The 22,850-nt window shown below is 40.6% G+C and overlaps 1 protein-coding gene across 9 annotated transcripts in view; it reads left to right on the plus strand.

Moving 5' to 3' along the window:
• WDFY3 (WD repeat and FYVE domain containing 3) overlaps positions 1 to 22,850 on the plus strand; it is a 388,800-nt gene that overhangs the window by 320,634 nt on the left and 45,316 nt on the right. For 7 of the 9 annotated variants that reach the window (XM_075351922.1, XM_075351945.1, XM_075351952.1 and 4 more), the window contains 12 exons: positions 428 to 610; positions 819 to 976; positions 2,291 to 2,368; positions 3,699 to 3,926; positions 4,214 to 4,276; positions 8,282 to 8,450; positions 9,066 to 9,229; positions 10,630 to 10,778; positions 10,920 to 11,040; positions 17,484 to 17,569; positions 18,282 to 18,362; positions 22,169 to 22,223. In XM_075351922.1, the coding sequence (XP_075208037.1) occupies positions 428 to 610; positions 819 to 976; positions 2,291 to 2,368; positions 3,699 to 3,926; positions 4,214 to 4,276; positions 8,282 to 8,450; positions 9,066 to 9,229; positions 10,630 to 10,778; positions 10,920 to 11,040; positions 17,484 to 17,569; positions 18,282 to 18,362; positions 22,169 to 22,223 (1,535 nt within the window). The remainder of the gene's footprint in view (positions 1 to 427; positions 611 to 818; positions 977 to 2,290; positions 2,369 to 3,698; positions 3,927 to 4,213; positions 4,277 to 8,281; positions 8,451 to 9,065; positions 9,230 to 10,629; positions 10,779 to 10,919; positions 11,041 to 17,483; positions 17,570 to 18,281; positions 18,363 to 22,168; positions 22,224 to 22,850) is intronic. The other 2 variants (XM_075351959.1, XM_075351964.1) reach the window with 1 other exon arrangement.

Raw genomic sequence — 22,850 nt, forward strand, 5'->3', positions numbered from 1 at the left:
ACCACCAACAAGTGGCAATGGAAATGATTTATAAGATAATATAGTTAAATGGGTTTCACTGACAAACGTACAGGAAGATTTCTTATAAGTTGTTGGTTGGTCATCAAAAAAAAAAAGGCTGGAAGATAATTTCTACATGTGTAATGATCCAATGACAAATAGCAATAGCAATGAAAATAATTTCTAAATAGTTGGTCCACAAACATATGTTCTTGGAAATGATTTGTAAGTTATAGGTAGTCTGCCAACAAATATTCGTGAGTATTTCTTTTCAAGTATGGCTAGTTATCTGGGAAAATTGGCTTTGTACTCCTGTATGAGGCCATCAGGGATGTTTTAAACTTATCATTTCTATTCTTTTGAGTAAACCTACATTTTTATTGATATCACTCACAATGGTGTAAAGGGCACTGAATGTGTTTTGCAGGGCGCCAGCTCCTTTTAAAAGCTGTCAACAGAGTTTGGATAGAGTTGATTCATAGCAAAAAACAAGTTCTGGAGGATATGTTCAAAGTGACATTTCCTGTCAATGAACGAGGACATGTGGACATTGCTGCTGTCAGGCTATATATTGAAGAGGCAACGTTGCGTGCTTGGCAAAATCATCTTGGTAAGTCATTTCAAAGAGATTTGAATTTATTTTGTAGAATAGTTTTCATTTTGTTTCTCAATCATCCTTGAGTTTCCTGGCCCTGCTACATTAAAGAGCGGGGCATGGTGGCTGTGAGTACCAGTAACTGCCAACATCACTAATGGATGTCAGGGCATCATGTAGACCGCTTTAAGCTATACCTAAAAACTATGGTTTTCTTTAACAGCTTATGAGAAGAAGTGCATCAGTAAAGGGGAAGCGCTTGTCCCAAGCTCTCAGTCTAAATTGTCACGTGTCAGTAGTGGCTTTGGTCTTTCCAAACTAACTGGAGCAAGAAGGAACCGTAAGGAAAGTGGTCTCAACAAGCATAACCTCTCCACGCAGGTATTCTTTAATTTCTACCAATGAACATCTTTTGCAGTAATATTACCATTGTTTTGTATTGAGTAACGTTCTTAGAAAATGTAGTAATTATTCACTGTACTTAAACGTGCCAAACCTTCTTCTATGCTTGTAAATTGCAAGATGCATGTAGCTGGAATTGGTTACATTTTGTATAATTTTCATCCTCTTTAAGAATACCGTATATACTCAAGTATAAGCCGAGTGTTTCAGCCCATTTTTTTTATGCTGAAAATGCCCCCCTGGGCTTATACTCGAGTGATGGTCCCACGAAAAATTATTCTCACCTGTCCTCCATTCCCGCAGTGTCCTCTTATCTGTGTCTTGCGGACCGCAGGAACACAGACTCCTCGGTTATCGCGGCCAGTGCAGGGGCTGCTGCTGTCGTTGACAGCACTTTACTTCATTTGAATGATTTGCAGCTCTGCAAAGCATTCAGCTGAAGTAAAGCGCCTACGGCAGCATCAGCCCCTGTAACTGCCACGATCACTGAGGGGTCTGTGTGCCTGCGGTTCCACAAGGTACGGAGAACAGGTGAGAATAATGTTGTGTGTATGTGAACAACGGCACAATAAGAGACAAGCAGGGATATGGAATGATTACATTACTAATGGCTATCCATTACTAGAGAGAACATTATGACAGGGGACAATATGGGCACATTACTACAGGGGACAATATGGGCACATTACTACAGGAGACAATATGGCCACATTACTACAGGAGATAACGTGGGCACATTACTACAGGAAACAATATGGGCACATTACTACAGGAAACAATATGGGCACATTACTACAGGGGACACTATGAGCTTATTACTACTGGGGACAATACAGGCACATTACTACATCAGTCAATATGGGCACATTACCACAGGGAACAATATGGGCTCATTACTACCATTAGCTGCTGCATTTCCCACCCTAGGCTTATACTCGAGTCAATAAGTCTTCCCAGTTTTTTTGTGGTAAAGTTAGGTGCCATGGCTCATACTCGGGTCGGCTTATACTCGACTATATACGGTAGTGTTATTGAACAGATATTACAATATAGATCTGAAAACTAATTACATTAATGGAAATTGGTAAATATTTTGGACATAATAAGATGTATGTTGTAGGACGTACAATCCATATCATCAGCCTTGATTACCTGAGCACATGTCGATACATTGGTAAATGTTTGCTTATTTGCCTGTGTTAGAGAGTGACTAATTGTATGAACCCAATGAAGCATTTTTGCATGGCAAAATTGTCAGTAATATGCTATGCTTGTATTTATTCTGTTACCAAGGAAATTTCCCAGTGGATATTCACTCACATCGCTGTTGTTCGTGACCTAGTAGACATGCAGTATAAAGAATACCAGGAGGTAAGGATACATTTTTACTTTGCAGAGCATTACTTTTATGGCCATATTGTGCACAGATTGGAATGTTAAACATGACTTTGATTTAGCAATCTTTGTGTCATTATCCTACATGTATATTATATACATACACTTTTTTATTATGTATTTTTTTAAGTTCATAGTACTACGACAGATAACAAGCAGCAGTTAATATCAACATCATATAATAAGTCCTTCATTTATAGCAATATGTATATAAATAAGTGAACTGGGGGAATTCTCAATCTAACCAAAGTGAGACATATTGTCCCCAACCGCACTATTTCTTGATGATGATAATCATGTCACTGGCTCTGTCAAGGCATACAAAACGGGATGAATAACGGGATCTGAGCATATGTGCTGACGGGTCCATTGACTGTAATGATCACTGTGTGCTGTGCTGGACATCACTTTAAGCCATATCCGCCCATTTGAGGTGGACTCTAAGACATAGTTGGCCATGTCCTGGTGCCTCACACTGAAGTATACAGTCATACATTATGTTTGATAAAGCACACAGTAAAACTGTCTATGTCACTTCAGTCAATGGCCCCAGCAGTGCATACTCCCAAATCCAGTTTTCCAAATGTAAGCCCCAAGGGAGACACCGATGTGCGGGTAAAACACAATGTGAACATGGCCTTACAAGAGTTCTCCTTCAGCAATACAATCCTTCAATCTTGTTACACAGCATTACTGTCCTGAATAATGCACTCTATTACATGTAACTCAAGAAGACAAGCCCCTATACAGTTTGTTACAGGAAGGTAGAGGTACACAATTGTCCATTAGTAACTTCTTGTGGAAAAAGAAAGGTTCTCGGTGTTCTGCTTAGTGTGGTGTAGTGGACACAACTAGAGGCTTAGTGCTCAGCACTATGAGACAATAGGAATATGATATGCACACCACATCTTCATGTCTCTACATGTCTACAATGAGGCTCATGCATTACTATGGATGACAGGTGAGGTCTGACAAAAAAGTCTGAGAAGCCCTGATCTAAAGAAGGGAAACTGTATACAGACTGGGTTCCATTGGGCCCACCAATGGTAATGACCATGTGTGCTTACCTACAATTTTTATAGCAATAGAACACCGTTATTTGTGCAAATATTGTACTCAAAGACCAGAGCAGGACCATGCCACTGTCCCATGTAAGTCATGTTGTATTTCCCTATATCCAGGGTTAAAACAAGTGACCCTCTAGGCCTACTAAATACAGCCCCACTTTTCTGTTTACATTTTACATACTGGTGTATTTGTCAATGTAAGATCTTCACCATATTTTTTATGAATTTAATATTATTAGCGTCAACAAAATGCCTTGAAATATGTGACGGAGGAATGGAATCAGATTGAGTATGAACTACTTCGGGAGAGAGGGCTATGGGGACCACCCATTGGCTCTCACCTGGATAAATGGTTGCTTGAGATGACCGAAGGGCCTTGTAGAATGAGAAAAAAAGTTGTGAGGAATGACATGTTTTATATTCACTATCCTTACATTCCTGAAATGGAGCAGGATACTAACACACTGGTAAGCATCAATGTCATTAGGGATCCTAGCAATGGTCTTTTCTACTGTATTGTTACTGTGTAGTTACTGTTAGAGTAATATGTATTTTATATTTGATATATTAAGTTTTTGCATTAGTATTCTTTAGCTGTTTCTGAAGTAGCAGTTATTGGCATTGTGTAGCATATGTAATCATGGAGCTCATCAATCTTCTATAATCCATCTCCATCTACTATACTATCGATAGGATTTAATTAACAGATGTATAATGTACCCATCTCATGTTAACCCAATACCCAATTTTTTAGTCTGACTTTCCATGTACACTGCCTGAATCATCTGACGGTGTCTTCACGGTATCTATTGAGAAGGTAAAACTTAGTAAAGAAGTCTTCTGTACTAAGAAGCATCACTAGAGCATGTTCTAACAAAGCTTTCTGAAGCGTTCAGCCTGCTCTGCATATGTATAATAACACATCTAGTGCCTTTCACCTTAGTATCCTTAAGTACATGAGTTCCACTCTGAAAATGAGTATAGCATCAATGAGTTTTGTGGCAAGCAATCCATAACCTCTTATAGATTCCATCAAATGGGGTTTTTTTTCTAGTGCTATTAACGTAATTATTTGTATTTTATTGTAATACCATATTTAGGGTGGTGCCAGATTTACATAATTAAAGGCTTTGTAATGTCAATTAAAAATAAGTGCCACTATACCCAAGATTGGAAAATATAAGCTATCGGGATATTGTAATGCTACTGTGCCAGTTTAATGGTATAAATACATTAAAACATTACTATGTTTTTGAAACCCCGTGACTCTTCTTCCAACACATACAAAGTTGTAAAAAGTAGTGAAAACTTCACTCTTTTCAAGAGAAATAGTCTTAGAAAAAACTTGATGACATAATTTCTGGTCCTACCTTTTTTTTAAAAGGGGTTGTCCCAACTAAAATACATATCTTCAGATTAGAGAACCATTGAGAACTAAAGTATGCGTTCTATAAATCTTGCTATATTAATCATGCCTAACTATATATACACATTATATGTATGTCCTATACAAGGCTCAGCACAACTGAGTACACCCCTTGGTAAAGTAAGATTTTATTCAACATCTCTCAAGGATGAGTTTCATAGAACATTGTTTAACCTATAGCATGAAAGTAAGGTTAATAATATAACTTTCATTACAAAATCTTCAGATTTACTCAATTATAAATACACCCTGCATCTAGTATTTACATGACTGCAATGATTTTTAAGGACAGCACCAAATCTAGGCATGGAATAGACATGTTGCTGACATATTTCTACATCTATCTTTTGCCATTCTTCTTGAACAACCTCTTTTAGAGCCTGGATGCTGGATGAAGAATGATGACAACGTATCTTCAGAATTCCCCCTAGGGGCTCAGTTGGGTTCAGAGCAGGAGACTCCCTTGGTTACTGAGTCATTTTCGCCCTGTTTTCAGAAATGCAACAGATGTAGAGTGTTTTAGATCATTGTCATGTTGTTAAAGTCCACGTTTACCATGGGCATGGAGTGATGGTAGCATCTTCTCTATCAATATAGAGCAGTTCATCTGTGAATTCGTTATACAATCAATGAAATATAGCTCCCTGACACCAGGAGCCCTCATAGAGCTCACATAAGGACTCTTCCACCACAATGATTCACTGTAGGCACCATGTAGTATAGACGTCATGATGAGATTGGATGCCCACAACTCGTGTCTGCAGGATTCCACCCTACTGTCCTTTCTTATAAACTAATCCTGCCACACTGTCTTTTTTTCTTTCAAACAATGTCTTCAATGTCTTCAAAACTGTTATCCCTCATGCTGTCCCCATCTTCATTTATCTCCCCCCATGTTCCCACCTCTTTATACTGGCACTTCATGCTCCCGTCTCCCATACTGACTGACCACCTTGCCACCTCTCCATACTGTCCTCCTATGCTGATAATTGGCTATTCTGTGCTCCTTCACATTTATCGTTTCTTGTCACTACCACACTGTGCTCTCACAACTAATATCCCCATCTGCAACAAACGTCCCTACCATCTTTGGCTTCTTAGAGCTCTTACCTTCCCCGCTGTCTTCTCCTCCTCTCCGCTGCACTTGGGGCTGGGAGCTGATGAGTTCTCCTCTGCTCCTGTCTCGGTGCTCATGTTTTCAAATGGTTTAACTTTTGAAGGACGCATATACAGTGGTTTGCTGAAAGAAGGGAACTGGCCTTCTACCGGTTTTTCCATGCGGCTGCCCATCCTTTGGCGGGCGACAGGTTTTGCAGGTGTGCTGTAGGCACATGTACCTATTGTACTTTTCTACAACTTTCCCGTCTCAATACTATTGACATAAGAATTGTTCTGAATTGTTATTGCTTGGACCAATACAATATGGCATCTAACAGCATTTTTTTCTAAATACAACTGGTAACTTTAATATTATATGCACTGCACTTGTTACAACCCGTTCTTGTAAAACCTACTTCTGACCCAAGTACACTCACTGCAATGTAATATTTGCACAGTAGTACAACATTTATTTCCCATGTTCAGTGGCATAGTGTGGGATACCAGTGCCTAGTTTAAAGGGGTTGTCCAGTATAAAATAAGCCTGCAGTTACTCTATGTGACTGCAGAGTTATGAATCCTCCCAGAGTGCACATTGTGTTTTGAGGATTCACCAGTTTCTGAGCCTGGCATAGCGGCCACATGACCACAATTTTGGGCTCGGCCTCGCTCAAAACAAGTGTATTGTGCAGGCCATACCTACTAGATGTTTGCGCCTAATATACTGACGTGACCCTTCCATACACTTGTATTGAGTAATGCCATGCCTGCTAGTCAAGTTCTGGCCAGGAATATGCATATTGCACAATTGCGGTCATGTGAGTGCCATTCCCGGCTCAGAAATTGGTGAATCCTCACAGCGCACTGTGTGTGTGCTGGGAGGATTCATAAGTCTGTAGTCACATAGAGAAACTTCAGCATTATCATTTTAGACTGGACAACCCCTTTAAAGTAATAAGTCACTCTTACCCAGTAAGTATATCTCCTGAGTGCCTCCTTAGAAAAATAATGGCTTCTTAAAAGAAGTTAAAAGTCATGATGCCACCTCCAAAAGTAGAAGAGCCAACACCATAAACTAATAAAATTTATACTGGCCTAATCCGAGTAGCAGAGTTCTCTTCTCCCTGCACAAAGCATGGGTCAGCAGAGGCGTATCAATGCTCTGATGTCCTTGCGTTGCGTGCGCTTTAACACTGACGTCTTTTAGGCCATTACAAGGATCCAAGTGCATTGGCATCATATTGAAGCCAATACATTTCAGGATGGCACGCAATCAGATCCGCTATATATTTATATTTTATATTTCGTGCAATTAGAGAGTATAGCTACTGTGCTCCGGGCAAACTACGGTTCTGGCCATGTTCCACCACTTCTGAGAAATGTTCCTGACAAATGGTAATGATATCCTTATTGGCTATAATACATACTAGGTAATGATGTGAATTCCCATTCCACTTACCTCTACCATACATGAAGAAATTACAGTATGAAGACAGAATATAAGCCGAGGGTACAATGCCTTTAAGTATGAATGTTGGCGATAACCACAGTCATAATTCAGTGTGTTTTATGTTCATTTTCAAGGATGTGGGAAGTGTTTCTCTGAGCTTCTGCATGAGCTAACGGCTGCCCTGAGCACTTAGTGTAGAGCCGCACTTACTGCAGCCAGTGTCTACACACTAACATGCGCTGCGGAGGAGTCTGGCCGGCAGGCACGTGACTTCAAACCGGCCGTTTGTGTCTAAAATATAAAAACTAGAGGCTGAAATGTATTTATTTCGATAATTTAATAGTTTATATGATGCTGCCATGCCAAATGTGCCAGGATGACCTGCTCTGGAAACCAGCGACTTTCAGCTCACAAGAAGAAGCGTTCACGTGGTTTTTTTTAACAATCTGAGGCATTTTATGGGGCAGTGCCACGTGGGAGAAAGTTATGCTCCTATATTTGTCATTAAATTATCCCTTTTCATTTCTATTTTCGGCATAAAGTGTGCTCCACTGATAGTCATGGAAAATACAAGTCCGGACCGACTGTCCATTGCTCATATCGGGCTGATTGCCCCGCACAGATATCATCTGTAACCTCATACAAAACGTGGCACAGATAAATCCATGAAATATGTCATGTCACACACATAAGCTTGTGCAAATATGTCCCTGTGTCACAATGAGCCCTTTATTCACCTCCTTTACTGGGCATTAATAATATGGGATCAATATAAACAGAATACAGTAACACTATATATATAAACTTTAATATATATGTCTACTTTTTTGTTATTCTGTACAACACAGAAGCCTGCCCGTTACCGTCGTGCCATTAGCTATGACAGTAAAGATTATTACATGCGCCTAATGCCAGGAAACCCAGCAGTGTTCCAGGATACAGTGGAGGAAAGCTCGGAGGGGGAAGCGGCCCAACATGAGCCAGAACATGGAGAGGACACCATCGCCAGAGTGAAAGGTAACAAAACAAGCACGACGAGCGTTACACCCTATAGAACGCCATCAAAACTACGTAAAAATGTTACAAGATGGCACTTACTATATATGATAACAAGGTGAGAAGGTTTAAAGTTATATCTATGCATGGTTAATGACTGGTTAACCTCTAACTACCGTTTTTCCCACAAAACTAAGCCCTAGCCTGATTTTACAGGATTTTTGGAGTATGCTTGAAATATAAAATATATATAATATATATAATTATATATTAAAATATAATAGTTACAGTCATGGTCGGTGTTGGGGGAGACAAACTGCACATTTTCTCAGGGCCCCCGTTCTCTTAGGGACCCCACAGTTGTATTCCAAGGTTAAGATTATTTAAGGACCTTTGATGACCTCATAGTCATGTGACCAAAGGTATCTTCATTGCAAGAGTCTAAAAGAACTGAACAGGAGACAGGCTGGTGTGCAGGACTGGTATTAGGGGGAGGGGAGCGCAAACTGAGACATTTCACAGAGCCTCCATTGTCCTAGGTGCCCCAGTGTTATATCCTGGTGATAATACTGTTTTCCTGCAGAATGTGCTTATTTTTTTTACACTTAAAACCATAAATATCATGATTTTTTCCAGGCCTCGTAAAAGCACCTCTTAAACGATCCAGATCTGCTCCTGATGGTGGAGAAGATGAGAACCAAGAGCTCTTACAAGATCAGCTGAGTGAAGGCTCTTCCATAGATGAAGAGGAGAAGATGGACAGTACCACCCTTCTGAGACTGCTTGAGGAAGGAGAGAAAGTAATTGAATGACTCTGTAATTTAATAAATAGAAGCCACAACACAGATGTGAACAGATCCTAACACAATTCTAAATAATCTGTCAGTAGATTTTTGGTATTTAACCTGAGAGCAGCATAATGTAGAGGCATAGACCTTGATTCCGGTGATGTGTCACTTACTGAGCTGCTTGTAGTTTTAATAAAATTAAGGGTACTTTACATGCTGCGACATCGCTAGCGATCTCATTAGCGATGTGAAATTCTATAGCGCAAATGCGATCTTTTGAGATCGCACATGCGTAAAAGGACCTATGTGCGATCTCGAAAGATCGCACTTGAGATCTAGAATTTCACATCGCTAACGAGATCGCTAGTGATGTCACAGCATGTAAAGTACCCTTTAGTGTTTTATCAGAAGGAGATTATTAATAGTAGTTGTTCTGCTCTGTATAATTTCACCCCATCACTGATATGCAAATCTGCCGTGTAGAGAGAAAGCTGTCAATCAGTGGTATGGGTGGGAGTTATAGAGAGGTTAACATTCAGACAACTGGTAGATGCGAAGCAGAAAAAAACAGCAATTTTATCAAAACTGCACCAAGCAGACCTGTGAGCGACACATTTACTGCTATAAAAGCCTATGTTTCTACATCATGCTGCTCTCAGATTACATAGCAAAAACCTAGTGAAAGGTTACTTTTACATTGAATTTGTCACCAGGTCTTCGCAACCCCATCTGAGAATAGCAAGATGTAGGGGCAGAAATCCTGCTTCCAGCGATGTGTCAGTGATTTACCTGCTTGCTGTAATTTTCATGAAATCACTGTTTTTTTTTTTTCCAAAACGTTTTTTATTGATTTTTCAAATTTGTAAATCACTGTTTTATTTTCTGCAGAGTTGCCAGTTCTCAGAATGTTGAGCTCTGTATAACTCCACCCACACCATTGATTGATAGCTTTTTTTGTACACTAGGTAAAACAGAAAGCTGCTAATCAGAGGTGGGGTGGACATTTACAGAGTTCATAAATATGGAGGACGACATGGCAGCAGGTTTACCGGTGATAAAACAGTACTTTTATGAAAACTACAGCTGGCAGCACAATACGTGACACACTGCCAGAATCGGGGTCTTGGTCTCTACATAATGCAGCTATCAGATTAATTGCCAAAAATCTGGTGACAGATTCCCTTTAACAGTTATATTTATTGAATTTCAGTTTTCTCTTTTTCTTAGACCTAAAATCATGAACATCTTAGCTTTTCAATTGTGAATACAATGGCGCCACCTATTGGTGGAAATGTCATAATGAAAATATTGTGCCAGTTTGGTCTATGATGAGTCGTTCTCGGATTTAGTTTATTCCCACTAATGTAATATTTAAGTTTTGTTACTTACCATTTCTTATGAATGACTTTCAGATTCAGCACATGTACCGCAGTGCCAGGGTTCAGGGCCTAGACACTGGTGAAGGGCTCCTGCTGTTTGGCAAAGAACACTTCTATGTTGTCGATGGGTTCACACTGACCGCCAACAGGGAAATTCGGGATATTGAAACTCTACCAGTGAAGTAAGTGCTCTCTGCACATGTAAAGACTAAGTGGAGGTCCACCGTCACTGTAAGGTGGCCCCATGCCTACATGGGTTATGTAATTAGTTATATGATCCGTCTGCTGTCATTAAATTGCTTTTGATGCCATTTTTCTTCTAGTATGCATGAGCCAATTATTCCTCGGGGAGCAAGGCAGGGGCCCAGCCAACTGAGGAGAACTTGCAGCATCTTTGCCTATGAAGATATCAAAGAAGTTCACAAACGAAGATATCTATTACAGGTAGACTCTTCTTGTAACAGATGCGGATGTGTAACTATGGCTGAACAGGACTTATCTATCACTTGGTTTAGGGGGTCATGGAAAAAATAAGTGCTCTGAAATGTCAGATCATCAACAAAAATAATAACATAGAAAAAAAATCACTCAGACATGGTTCACTCGGGGAAACCAGTATATGTTAGGCTGCTTTCACACTACGTTTTTTTTAACATGCGTCATGAACGTTTTTTTGCTGTAAAAGTGGATCCTGTTTTTACAAAGAAAAACGCATGCAAATGCATGTGTTATTTTGCAGGATCCTGTCACTTGAAGTGTATAGGCGGGCATTGAAGTCATGTGATCGGGAGTGAGGGGAACTGAACGTGACACACTGGGAGCCGGTATCTGACAGCTGCGGACGCTGGTAACCAAGGTAAACATCAGGTAACTAAGCAAAGTGCTTTGCTTGGATACCCGATATTTACCTTGGTTACGAGCGTCCGCAGCTGCTAGAAGCCGGGCTGCCTGCTCCCTGCACACGTAACCAAGGTAAACATCGGGTAACTAAGCAAAGCGCTTTGCTTGGTTACCTGATATTTGCCTTGGTTATGAGCGTCTGCCACTCTCAAGCGGGGGAGAGAGAGAGAGAGAGAGAGAGGGAGGTGGGAGGGAGGTGGGAGACAGGGAGGTGGGAGGCGGGAGAGAGGGAGGGGGGAGAGAGAGACTGATCACGCCAGGCTGGTTTCTGGGCATGCTCAGTAGAGTAAGCAGGATCCTGTCTATCAGCATGCCAGCGTTCACATGCGTTTGCATGCTGTTTAGTCAGGATCCAGTGAAAAACAGTATTTGGACGCAGCTCAAAAACACTACAAGTAGCGTTTTTGAAAAAAGTTTAAAAACTGCAACCCGCTGGATCTTCACTATAACGCACGCAAACGCATGTGAATGCATGTTGACGCGAGTCCATTGCAAATGCATTGAAATGAAAACGCATTTGCACTGGATCCGTTTTTGCGTTAAAAAAACGTTCATGACGGATGTTAAAAAAAACGTAGTGTGAAAGCAGCATTATATATTACAAGTATATTCACTACAGGATCTGCCACAGTGGAGTTCTGGCACACCAATGCATAAGGATTAATCCAGGGTGTCAGTATTCGGCTAACAATATGTGGCTATTAGTATATTTTCCACAGACAAAAATCTGCTTGAAATTTACATTCACAGATTTTATCTTGGTCTTTTAACCTGCCTTGCAACTTTTTAGTGCCAAAAGTCGCCTGTTTTGCTGAAATGTCACAAAAATTGCTTCAAAATATCATTCATACATAATAAAATCACTTCAGGAAAGAATTGGAGTACATTTGCAACCATTTTTTTTCAACAAATGATGATAAACCAGGATAAAACTTCTGGAAACCCTCAACTCTGCCCACAATGGCAAACAAAAAACCCCACAAATAGGGCGTAAATTGGAAAAATGAATTTGGCGCAACAAAAAAGGGTGCAAAACACTAAAAACTGAACAAAAGACCAGGTGCAAGTGCAATAATAAATAGAATCATAAGCATTACGTGTCCCTGGGGTACAGAAAATTTAGCATAATGTAAATCAGCAGAGCAAGATATGTGAGCAGAAATGAATGATGTGAGAACTCCGCTTTAACCCCTTAACGACCGCGGGCAGTAATATTACATCCTAGCGGTCGTAATGTTACTGCCCGCGGTCTGCTGCCAGCAGCATGCTGCGATCGGCGCACATCTCAGCTGATTTTCACAGCTGAGATGTATGCCTGCCAGGCATGAACAGAATAGTTATCTGCTCATGCTGTTTAACCCCTTAAATGGCGCTGTCAATATGTGACAGTGCCATTATAATCACGATCGCGGTAAACTTTTACTTACCGTCCGATACTGGAAGTCACGCGATGTGATTACGTGACGTGATCACGTGACTTCCGGTGGTTGTCATGGTAGCACAGGGTCATGGGATGACTCCTGTACATGCCATGAATTACTTTTAGTTTCACTCGGCCCGCAGCCCAGTGAAGCAGAAAGTGAGCATATCTGCTGTTTACAGCTGTGTAGCTAAGATCTACAGATATGGCAGAGCGATCGGATTATTGATCGCTATAGCCCCCTAGGGGGACTAGTAAAATAAAAAAAAGTAAAACAAAAAAGTTTTAAAAAATTTTAAAAAAAACCTAAAAGTTTAAATCACCCCCCTTTCGCCCCATTGAAAATTAAAGGGTTAAAAAAAATATACACACATTTGGTATCGCCGCGTTCAGAAACACCCAATCTATCAAAATATAAAATCATTTAATCTGATCATTAAACGGTGTAGCGGCAAAAAAATTCCAAACGCCAAAATGACATTTTTTTTTGTCGCCGCAACTTTTGCACAAAATGCAATAACAGGCGATCAAAACATATCATCTGCGCAAAAATGGTACCGTTAAAAACGTCAGCTCGAGACGCAAAAAATAAGCAGTCACTGAGCCATAGATCCCGAAAAATGAGAACGCTACGGGTCACGGAATATGGCGTAAAACGTGCGCCACTTTTTTTGGACCAACTTCCGATTTTTTTTTAACCCCTTATATAAAAGTAAACCTGTACATGTTTGGTGTCTACGAACTCGCACTGACCTGCGGCATCACACTCATACATCAGTTTTACTATACAGTGAACACCGTGAATAAAATCTCAAAAACAATAGTGGTATCGCACTTTTTTTGCAATTTTTCTACATTTGGAATTTTTTTGCCATTTTCCAGTACACATTTTCCGCAAAAAAGGAGCCCTCACATGACCATATTGACTGAAAAATAAAAAAGTTACGTCTCTCGGAAGAAGAATGGCGAAAAAAACAAACGGAAAGCAAAAAATCGGCCGGTCGTGAAGGGGTTAAAGAGAATCTGTCAGTAGGATCAACCCTCCTAAGCCCCCTATATATGCTTGTAGGTCCTAGGAAGCTAGCTAATACAATACCTTGATATCTGTGATCCGATATTTTATTCCAGAGAAATCCAAGCTCTTCTTAATATGTAAATGAGCTAAGATCTATGGGCAGGAGGTAGCACTTAGATCTCCATGAGAATTTGGCTCTAGAGATTATTTTAAATGAACGGAGATGGAGGGGTTACCAGTGTGAGACATGTAATGTCTGAAGGTCTGCTTTCCTCATCTACATGTCTCACACTGGTGACTACCCCTTTCATTTAAAAGAAGCTCCGGAGGCAGATTCAGCCCATAGATCTTAACAGCTCATTTACATATTTAGAAACGTGAATTTTTCTGGAATAAGACATCAGATCACAGATATCAGGGAATCATTTTATTCAGCTTCATGCCCATATAGACTGCTTAGGAGGGTTGGTCCTACTTACAGATTCCCTTTAACTCCTTCATGACATATGATGTAAACTTGCATCATATGTCGTGTCCCTGCCTTTGATGCGGGCTTTCACGCCTAGTCCGCATCTACCCCAGCACAAGACGGATGATTTAATTAGTCATCATGTGTCTCTTAAGAGCCTCAGGTGGATCGGAGATCTGAGCGCATAATTCCCAACTCCCATCGATGTGCCCGTGATGTGGTCATAAAGTGCCAATGAGTTGTCATGACAGCCAGGGGTCAACTGATGACCCCCTGTGTCTGTCATTACGAATAGGGATGATCAAATATTCGGCTTTGCGAATAGCCGACGAATAGGTCGCCGCAATGTGAATATTCGATGCACAATGTAAATCTATGGGAAGCCCGAATAGTTGTTATTCGGGTTTCCCATAGACTTACATTGCGCATCAAATATTCGTGAATAGTCGAATAGCAGCGACCTATTCGGCAAATATTCGCGAAGCCGAATATTTGAGGTATTCGATCATCCCTAATTATGAACCTTTTTTGAACGCCGGCTGTGAGCTGGTATTCTGAAGACATCGTGAGTTTAGCTAGACAGAGCGATAGCACAAACAATCGGACCGTCGCAGTTTCAAAACCCTAAGTAAACTAGTAAATACAATAAAAAGTGGGGGAAAAAAGTTAAAAAATGGAAAAAAATTCAAATCACCCCCCCTTTACTCCATTGACAAAAAAACAACTTTCAAAAAATTGCATATTTGGTATAGCTGCATCAAAAATGCCCGATCTATCAAAATATAAGAAGAAATATCAAAATAAATTAATCTGATCTGTAGACAGTGTATCAAAATAAAAAAGCTCCAGAATTACATTTTTATGGCTGCCACCACATTGCAATAAGAGGCCATCGAAATATTCCATCCACCCCAAAGTCGTATCTGTAAAAATGCCAGCTCAGGGTGTAAAAAACAGGCCATCACACAGCCCCATATCTCAAAAAACGTTATGGGTCTCAGAAAATGGCGACAAAAGCAAAAATATATATATTTTTTTTTTTATTCTAAATTCCCCCCAAATTTTTTACCACTTCAATTTAAAAAAAAAAAAAACTACACGTTTTGTATAAAGGGAAAATGGCCATGGTGTGAAGGGGTTAAAATCAGAGTTGTAAATGAAGAGGTTGATTCACACTGTGTCCACTATTGTAATACATACTCCTCTAAGGAGTAATATGTGTAGGAGTTCAGTATGGGTATTATATTGGTAATATGGGGATTTGTTTCCGGCCTGTAGATATGCACAGTCTCTACAGGACTTGGCTTGAGCGCAGTACACATGTGAATGTTACATACCGCTCGCTGACAGCTGCAGATTTTACACCTATAAATACGATCACTCATTGGCTGCTCTCCGTCATTGACCAGCTGTCCATCCTTGGAGGCAGACTGTACGTGGCTATGTGCCTTATAAATATTTAGGGCTTGTTCACACAAATGTTTTATTGTTGTACTTTAAATCTAGGCATTGCTTAAAAGGAGTCTTTCAGCAGATTGTTGCTACCCTATCGGAGAGTAGCATGATGTTGGAAAAGAGACCCTGATTCCAGCGATGTATCATTTTCCAGGCTACTTTTCCACTTTAGGTCAATTGTAATTCAAGAAATGCTGATATCATTTTTTTTTTTAAGGTAGACATCATTAAATAGGCATTTGTCAAAAAAGAAAAGTTGACAAATCACCAGGGACAATCGTAGGATAAGGGCTACCTTATGTATATAGGTGGTTATGTGGGGTTCATGTATATAGGAGGCTATGTGGGGTTCATAATGTATATAGGTGGCTATGTGGGGCCTATAAAATATATAGGAGACTATGTAGGGGATCATGCTATATGTAGGAGGCTATGTGGGGTTCATGTATTTAGGAGGCCATATGGGGCTTATGTATATAGGAGGCTACGTGGGGGCTCATAGAGTATATGAGGCCATGTGGGGCTTATGTATATAGGAGGCTATGTGGGGGTTCATAAAGTCTATAGGAGGATATTTGTGTGGAGGTTCATGCTATATATAGGAGGTATGTGGGGCTCATGTATGTAGGAGGCTATATGTGGTTCATAATTTATATAGGAGGCTATATGGGGCTTATAAAGGAGGCTAGGTGGGCATTAATGCTATATATAGGAGGCTATTAGGGGCTCATGTATATAGGAGGCTATGTGGGGTTCATAATGTATATAAGAGGCTATTTGGGGGTTCATGCTATATATGAGGCTATGTGGGGGGTTCATGTATATAGGAGGGTATGTTGGGTTCATAATGTATATAGGAGGCTATGTGGGGCTTATAAAATATAAAGGAGGCTATTTGGGGGTTCATGCTATATATAGGAAGCTATGTGGGGTTCATAATGTATATAGGAGGCTATGTGGGGGTTCATGCTATATACAGGAGGCTATGTGTGACTCATGTATATAGATAATTTCCTCAAATAAAGGTTTTTCAAACATGGAAAACATTTTTCCAGATCAGCGATCTGATCTTTCCAGTAGGCCACCAGTATATTACAAAGGTGAAAAACAAGATAGCACAACATCTTTGTTTGGTGGCGGTGCTGGACTGGGGTTCTTATGCCTGCTACAGGTTATAATTGTGGGATGGGAGACAAAATCTTTTAGCAATATCTATATGACACCTACAATGTAGGTACCTAAATCAGGGGCATGCTGCATGTCAAACGGCTGGTGCTGCAGCAAAGACTAATTAGTCTTCTCTCTGCTAGTACACTCTATCCACTTTGTCACCCTATCTGATATCCAGCCCGACACAGCCGTACATGTGAATCAAAGCTCAGAGGGCTAGCAGCAATGAGACTGTGGCTAGTTCCCCCTGCAGCACTTCCAAGATGACTCCAGGAGTGGTTCACTGTGGATTTGAAAGTACATTTTCTCTACCATGCCAATGCTTCTGATCATTTTTTTATCCGGGGCGTTATTTTATAGTGGCGTGACACTGGTTTAGATACAGACAAGTTCACGTCAGATCTGTGCAGACAGCCATGCTTTTTCATGCATTAAGTATTTTACATGTCTCCTTGTAGCCAATTGCCGTTGAAGTCTTTTCAGCCGATGGACGAAACTATTTATTGGCTTTCCAGAAGGGCGTTCGGAACAAAGTTTACCAGAGGTGAGTCTGAACAGCCATGAAATATTGAATTTTCTATTTCTTAGGTACAGTTTGTGTACTTTGGGGCAGTTACAAAGTGCTAGAATTTTTAACTGATCAGACCCCCGTGTAGCTGACGCTGCCACATGTTGGTACCATGGAGATTATTCCCTTTTTAACAGTGCTCTTTGTATCATTATTAACATGGTAAAGTAATATAATAATCTATAAGTAGAGCACATAATCGGTGGCCATCCTAAAGCCGAATACTTATAGCAGGATAAGCCACAGCCACAGTGTAGGAGATGTTGAGGTGCACTCGTAGGTTTCCACACCATATGTCCAGAGAATTAGAAGCAAGGCACTCTCAAATGGTGATGCAAACGAAGAATTTATTCCATAAGTCTTAAAGCAACATGTGACGTTTCGGCCAGGTGGCCTTCATCAGACAAGTTGTTATTAAGACTGTCAGGGTAGTGGTAAAGGCAGTGGTATCCACCACTATGCTGCATGTGGTGGATACCACTGCCTTTACCACTACCCTGACAGTCTTAAAAACAAGTTGTCTGATGAAGGCCACCTGGCCGAAACGTCACATGTTGCTTTAAGACTTATGGAATAAATTCTTCGTTTGTATCACCATTTGAGAGTGCCTTGTTTCTAATTCTCTTATCCTAGAGCTGAAGACATGGATGACTTACAGCTAATCTGGTAACTTTTTCCCACAATGCAGATTTTTGGCAGTGGTGCCATCTTTGACTGACAGCTCCGAGTCCGTTTCAGGGCAGCGTCCAAATACCAGCGTGGAGCAAGGGTAATGTATTTGTTCATCTCCTTTTATAGAATGTAAATCATACACATTAATATGGGTGATATTACACATGGAACATCACTGTTTATATTAGAAAGCTATATTATATTTTTCACTAGTATCTGTTATGTTACAATCTGCCCTGAGGCAAACCTAGAGACCCTTGTAGTGATCAATCACATTCCAGCTCTCCTTTTTCAAAGGCCTCTTGGATAAGAGCAGTTGAACCTTTGGGATTGGGGTCTTCATTCGCTATGGGCAAGTGATCCACTTCTGTGTACTTCTAGTAATAATAAATCTATGTTTTAGGTGATGTTTTTGCTTGTGCTTTTTTTAGAGCATAGGTAATGACGTCACAGAGATGTATGCAGCTATCATGTTCAGTTTGCCTGGGCAATAAATTCGGGCCTCAATTAAACGGAAGCCCTACTGCTGATGACCGTTTCCCACCTACAAAGATTGGAGAGGTCTGTAATTTTTATCGTAGGTACACTTCAACTGTGACAGAATAAAAAATAATTAAATCCAGAAAATCACATTGTATGATTTTTAAATAGTTAATTTGCATTTATTTGCATTTATTGCATGAAATAAGTATTTGATCACCTACCAACCAGCAAGACCTCTGGCTCTCACAGACCTGTTATTTTTTTTAAAGAATTCCTCCTACTCTGCACTCATTACCTGTATAAAAGACGCCTGTCCACACAATCACAGACCAACCTCTCCACCATGACCACGACCAAAGAGCTGTCTAAGGACACCCAGGACAAAATTGTAGACCTGCACAAGGCTGGGATGGCCTGTAACAAAATAGGCAAACAGCTTGGTGAGACATCAACAACTTTTGAAACAATTATTAGAAAATGCAAAAAAGAAACCAAGAAGACAGTCAATCTTACTCTGTCTGGGGCTCCATGCAAGATCTCACCTCGTTAGGTAAGGATTATTCTGAAAAAGGTCAGGAATCAGCCCAGAACTACATGGGAGTACTGGAAGAGAGCTGGAACCACAGTCTCAAAGGTTACCGTTAGTAACATACTACGCTGTCATGGATTAAAATCCAAATTAAAATCCTGCAGGACACATAAGGTCCTCCTGCTCATGCCAGCACATGTCCAGGCTTGTTTGAAGTTCACCAATGAGCATCTGGATGATCCAGAGGAGGCACAGGAGAAAGTCATGTGGTCAGATGAGACCAAAATAGAACTTTTTGTTATCAACTCCACTTGCTGTGTTTGGAGGAAGAAGAAGGATGAGTACAATCCCAAGAACACCATCCCAACCGTGAAACATAGGGGTGGAAATATCATACTTTGGGGATGCTTTTCTGCAAAGGGGACAGAACAACTACACCATATTGAAGGGATGATGAATAGGGCCATATATCGTGAAATTTAGTTAGAGCATTGACGATGATTAGTTGTGGCTGGGTCTTTCAGCATGACAATGACCTGAAACACCCAGCTAGTGCAACTAAGGAGTGGCTCCGTAAGAAGCATTTCAAGGTCCTGGAGTGAATTTTTTTTGGATTCTGTCTGTCACAGTTGAAGTGTACCTACGATAAAAATTACAGACCTCTCCATTCTTTGTACGTGGGAGAATTTGCAAAATCGGCAGTGTATGTAAATTTCCCACTGTAAATATTCATGGCTACAAAGAAATGTGTATAGTGTGTGTGTGTGTGTGCGTGTGTGTGTGTGTGTGTGTGTGTGTATATATACAGTGGGTACGGAAAGTATTCCGACCCCTTTAAATTTTTTACTCTTTGTTTCATCGCAGCCATTTGATAAATTCATAAAAGTTCATTTTTTTTCTCATTAATGTACACTCTGCACCCCATCTTGACAGGAAAAAACAGAAATGTGGAAATTTTTGCAAATTTATTAAACAAGTAAAACTGAAATATCACATGGTGATAAGTATTCAGACCCCTTTCTCAGACACTCATATTTAAGTCACATGCTGTCCATTTCCTTATGGTCCTCCTTGAGATGGTTCTACTCCTTCATTGGAGTCCAGCTGTTTTTATTTAAACTGATAGGACTTGATTTGGAAAGGCCCACACCTGTCTATATAAAGGTACTGTCACACTAAGCGACGCTCCAGCGATCCCACCAGCAAGCTGACCTGGCAGGGATCGCTGGAGCGTCGCTACATGGTCACTGTTCAGCTGTCAAACAGGCAGATTTCCACAGCGATCAGAGATCAGCCGCCAACCACCAGCGACCCGTGTAACGACGCTGTGCTTGGTAACCATAATACACATCGGGTTACTAAGCAAAGCGCTTTGCTTATAGTAACCCGATGTGTACCTTGGCTACGTGTGCAGGGAGCCGGCTTCTAGAAGCTGCGGACGCTGGTAACCAAGGAAAATATCGGGTAACAAAGCAAAGCGCTTTGCTTGGTTACCCGATGTGTACCTTGGTTACCAGCGTCCGCAGAAGCCGGCTCCCTGCACATTCAGATCATTGCTCTCTCGCTGTCAAACACAGTGATGTGTGCTTCACAGCGGGAGAGCAATGACCAAAAAATGGTCCAGGACATTCAGCAACGACCGGCGACCTCACAGCAGAGGCCAGGTCGTTGCTGGATGTCACACACAGCGACATCGCTAGCAAGATCGCTGTTGCGTCACAAAAATCACAAAAACCATGCAGCGATGTCGCTTAGTGAGACGTGGCCTTAGACCTTACAGATCACAGTGCATGTCAAACCAAATGAGAATCATGAGGTCAAAGGAACTGCCTATATATATATAATAATATTTTATATATTATATACATATTCTAATTTTATTATTCAGACTTTAAATACTGTGGTTACTACAGAAATTATTCCCATACCTTGTATTCTCTATTCTACACTATGTTAAAATAAACTGAAAAAGTGATAAAAAGCTTAAAGCATAAAGATGAGTTCCTTTGTCTGTCACTGCAGACATCAAGTCCTTCGTTTGCGGCAATTATCTTGGAAAGCCGTTAATTACATTGTCAGGGACAAAAAATGATGAGGACAAACATGAGTTGTCGTATTCATCATTGCAAATTACTGCCCGCTCGCAGGCATCTTCTTCTAAAGGACAGATTTAAGAACATACACACTTGAACATTTCCTAGTTTGTTAATCTTAATAGCTGCTGTCTTAGAGGGGAAGGGGTTAGTTTTCCTATGTCTGAAGGTGTTATTCTACATAATTTCAGTAGATTCGGGTAATGTTGAAAAACCACTGTTGCTGCTTGGAAACTGCCATGTCGGTTAACTGCTGATGTTTAGTAGAGAGCATTTCCACTCATAATACAAATGAACATGTTAGTAAACTGTTGATTTTTTTTTACAGCAATATTGGCATATTTTAAGTAATTTTTCAGGAAATGATATCCAATGGGATATCAATAATAAAATCATAGTAAAGGTACGAAGATGTCATTTCAAAAAAGCCAACCAATATGGCTGCACTTCTGTTGTTTTTTTTGTACATGGAAGTCAATATTTCTGTAAAAACGTTAGTCCTTATTAATTGAGACGGGCATTGTACACTATACTGAAGAAGCGTGGGCCGATTTCACTAAGGGGCGGCAGCCACTTAATAAATTCTGCTCTTCTCTGTGGCGCGCACCTCCGGGCACCTGCAGTAACATGTCTAGTGTGAATTACAGCTCTTGTCTATTGCTCCGAACCTGGAGGAAAAAAGTATTGTGAATAGTGGTTAATTAGTCATATAGCTATTAGTTATGTAGTTATTCATATATATTCAGAGTCCTATAATCATATGCCTTTATGTATCTTACCTTTTCCTCCGTATTTTAGGTCTGGGCTTCTTAGCACTTTGGTCGGAGAAAAGTCTGTTACACAGAGATGGGAGGTAAAAGAGAAAGCAAATTTTGCTAGCATATTGTTGGGGTAGTGGTGGTAAATACATACAGCCATAAAATACATTCATGATGCATTATTGTTTAGGAGAGCGAGATAATATAATATAGGATATTGCAAGAAGATACACAGTCATATTGGTCCATCACATACCATGAATTAGAGGAATCCTCCAGTAAAAGCATTGCATCTTAGAGAGGTTGTTCACTACTTTAACACTGATGGCCTATGGTTGATCGGCCGAGGTCCGACACCTGGCACCCCCGCCAGTCAGCTGTTCTCCGTGCTGATAGCTTCATTATAGCTGGAAATGTTCAGTTTTGGAGCTACCCCGTCTTCTGATAGCGGCTGGGTACTGCACCTCTGCCTTCCATTTAAATCAGTAGGAGGTGGATGTGCAGTACCATGCCGCGGCAACTATCAGAAGACTGGGCATTTCCGGAACTCACCATTTCCGGCCGCCTGCTTCTGCCGCTGGCACTGAGAGCAGCAGATTGGTGAGGGTGTCGGACCTTGGCCGATCAAGTATTAATGACCAATCCTAAGGATAGGCCATGAATGTAAAAATAGTGAATTACCTCTTTACGCTATAAAATACAATGTAGTATGAACGCTGTAA

Source organism: Anomaloglossus baeobatrachus, chromosome 1, assembly GCF_048569485.1.
Source record: "Anomaloglossus baeobatrachus isolate aAnoBae1 chromosome 1, aAnoBae1.hap1, whole genome shotgun sequence".
Classification (NCBI taxonomy): Eukaryota; Metazoa; Chordata; class Amphibia; order Anura; family Aromobatidae; genus Anomaloglossus; species Anomaloglossus baeobatrachus.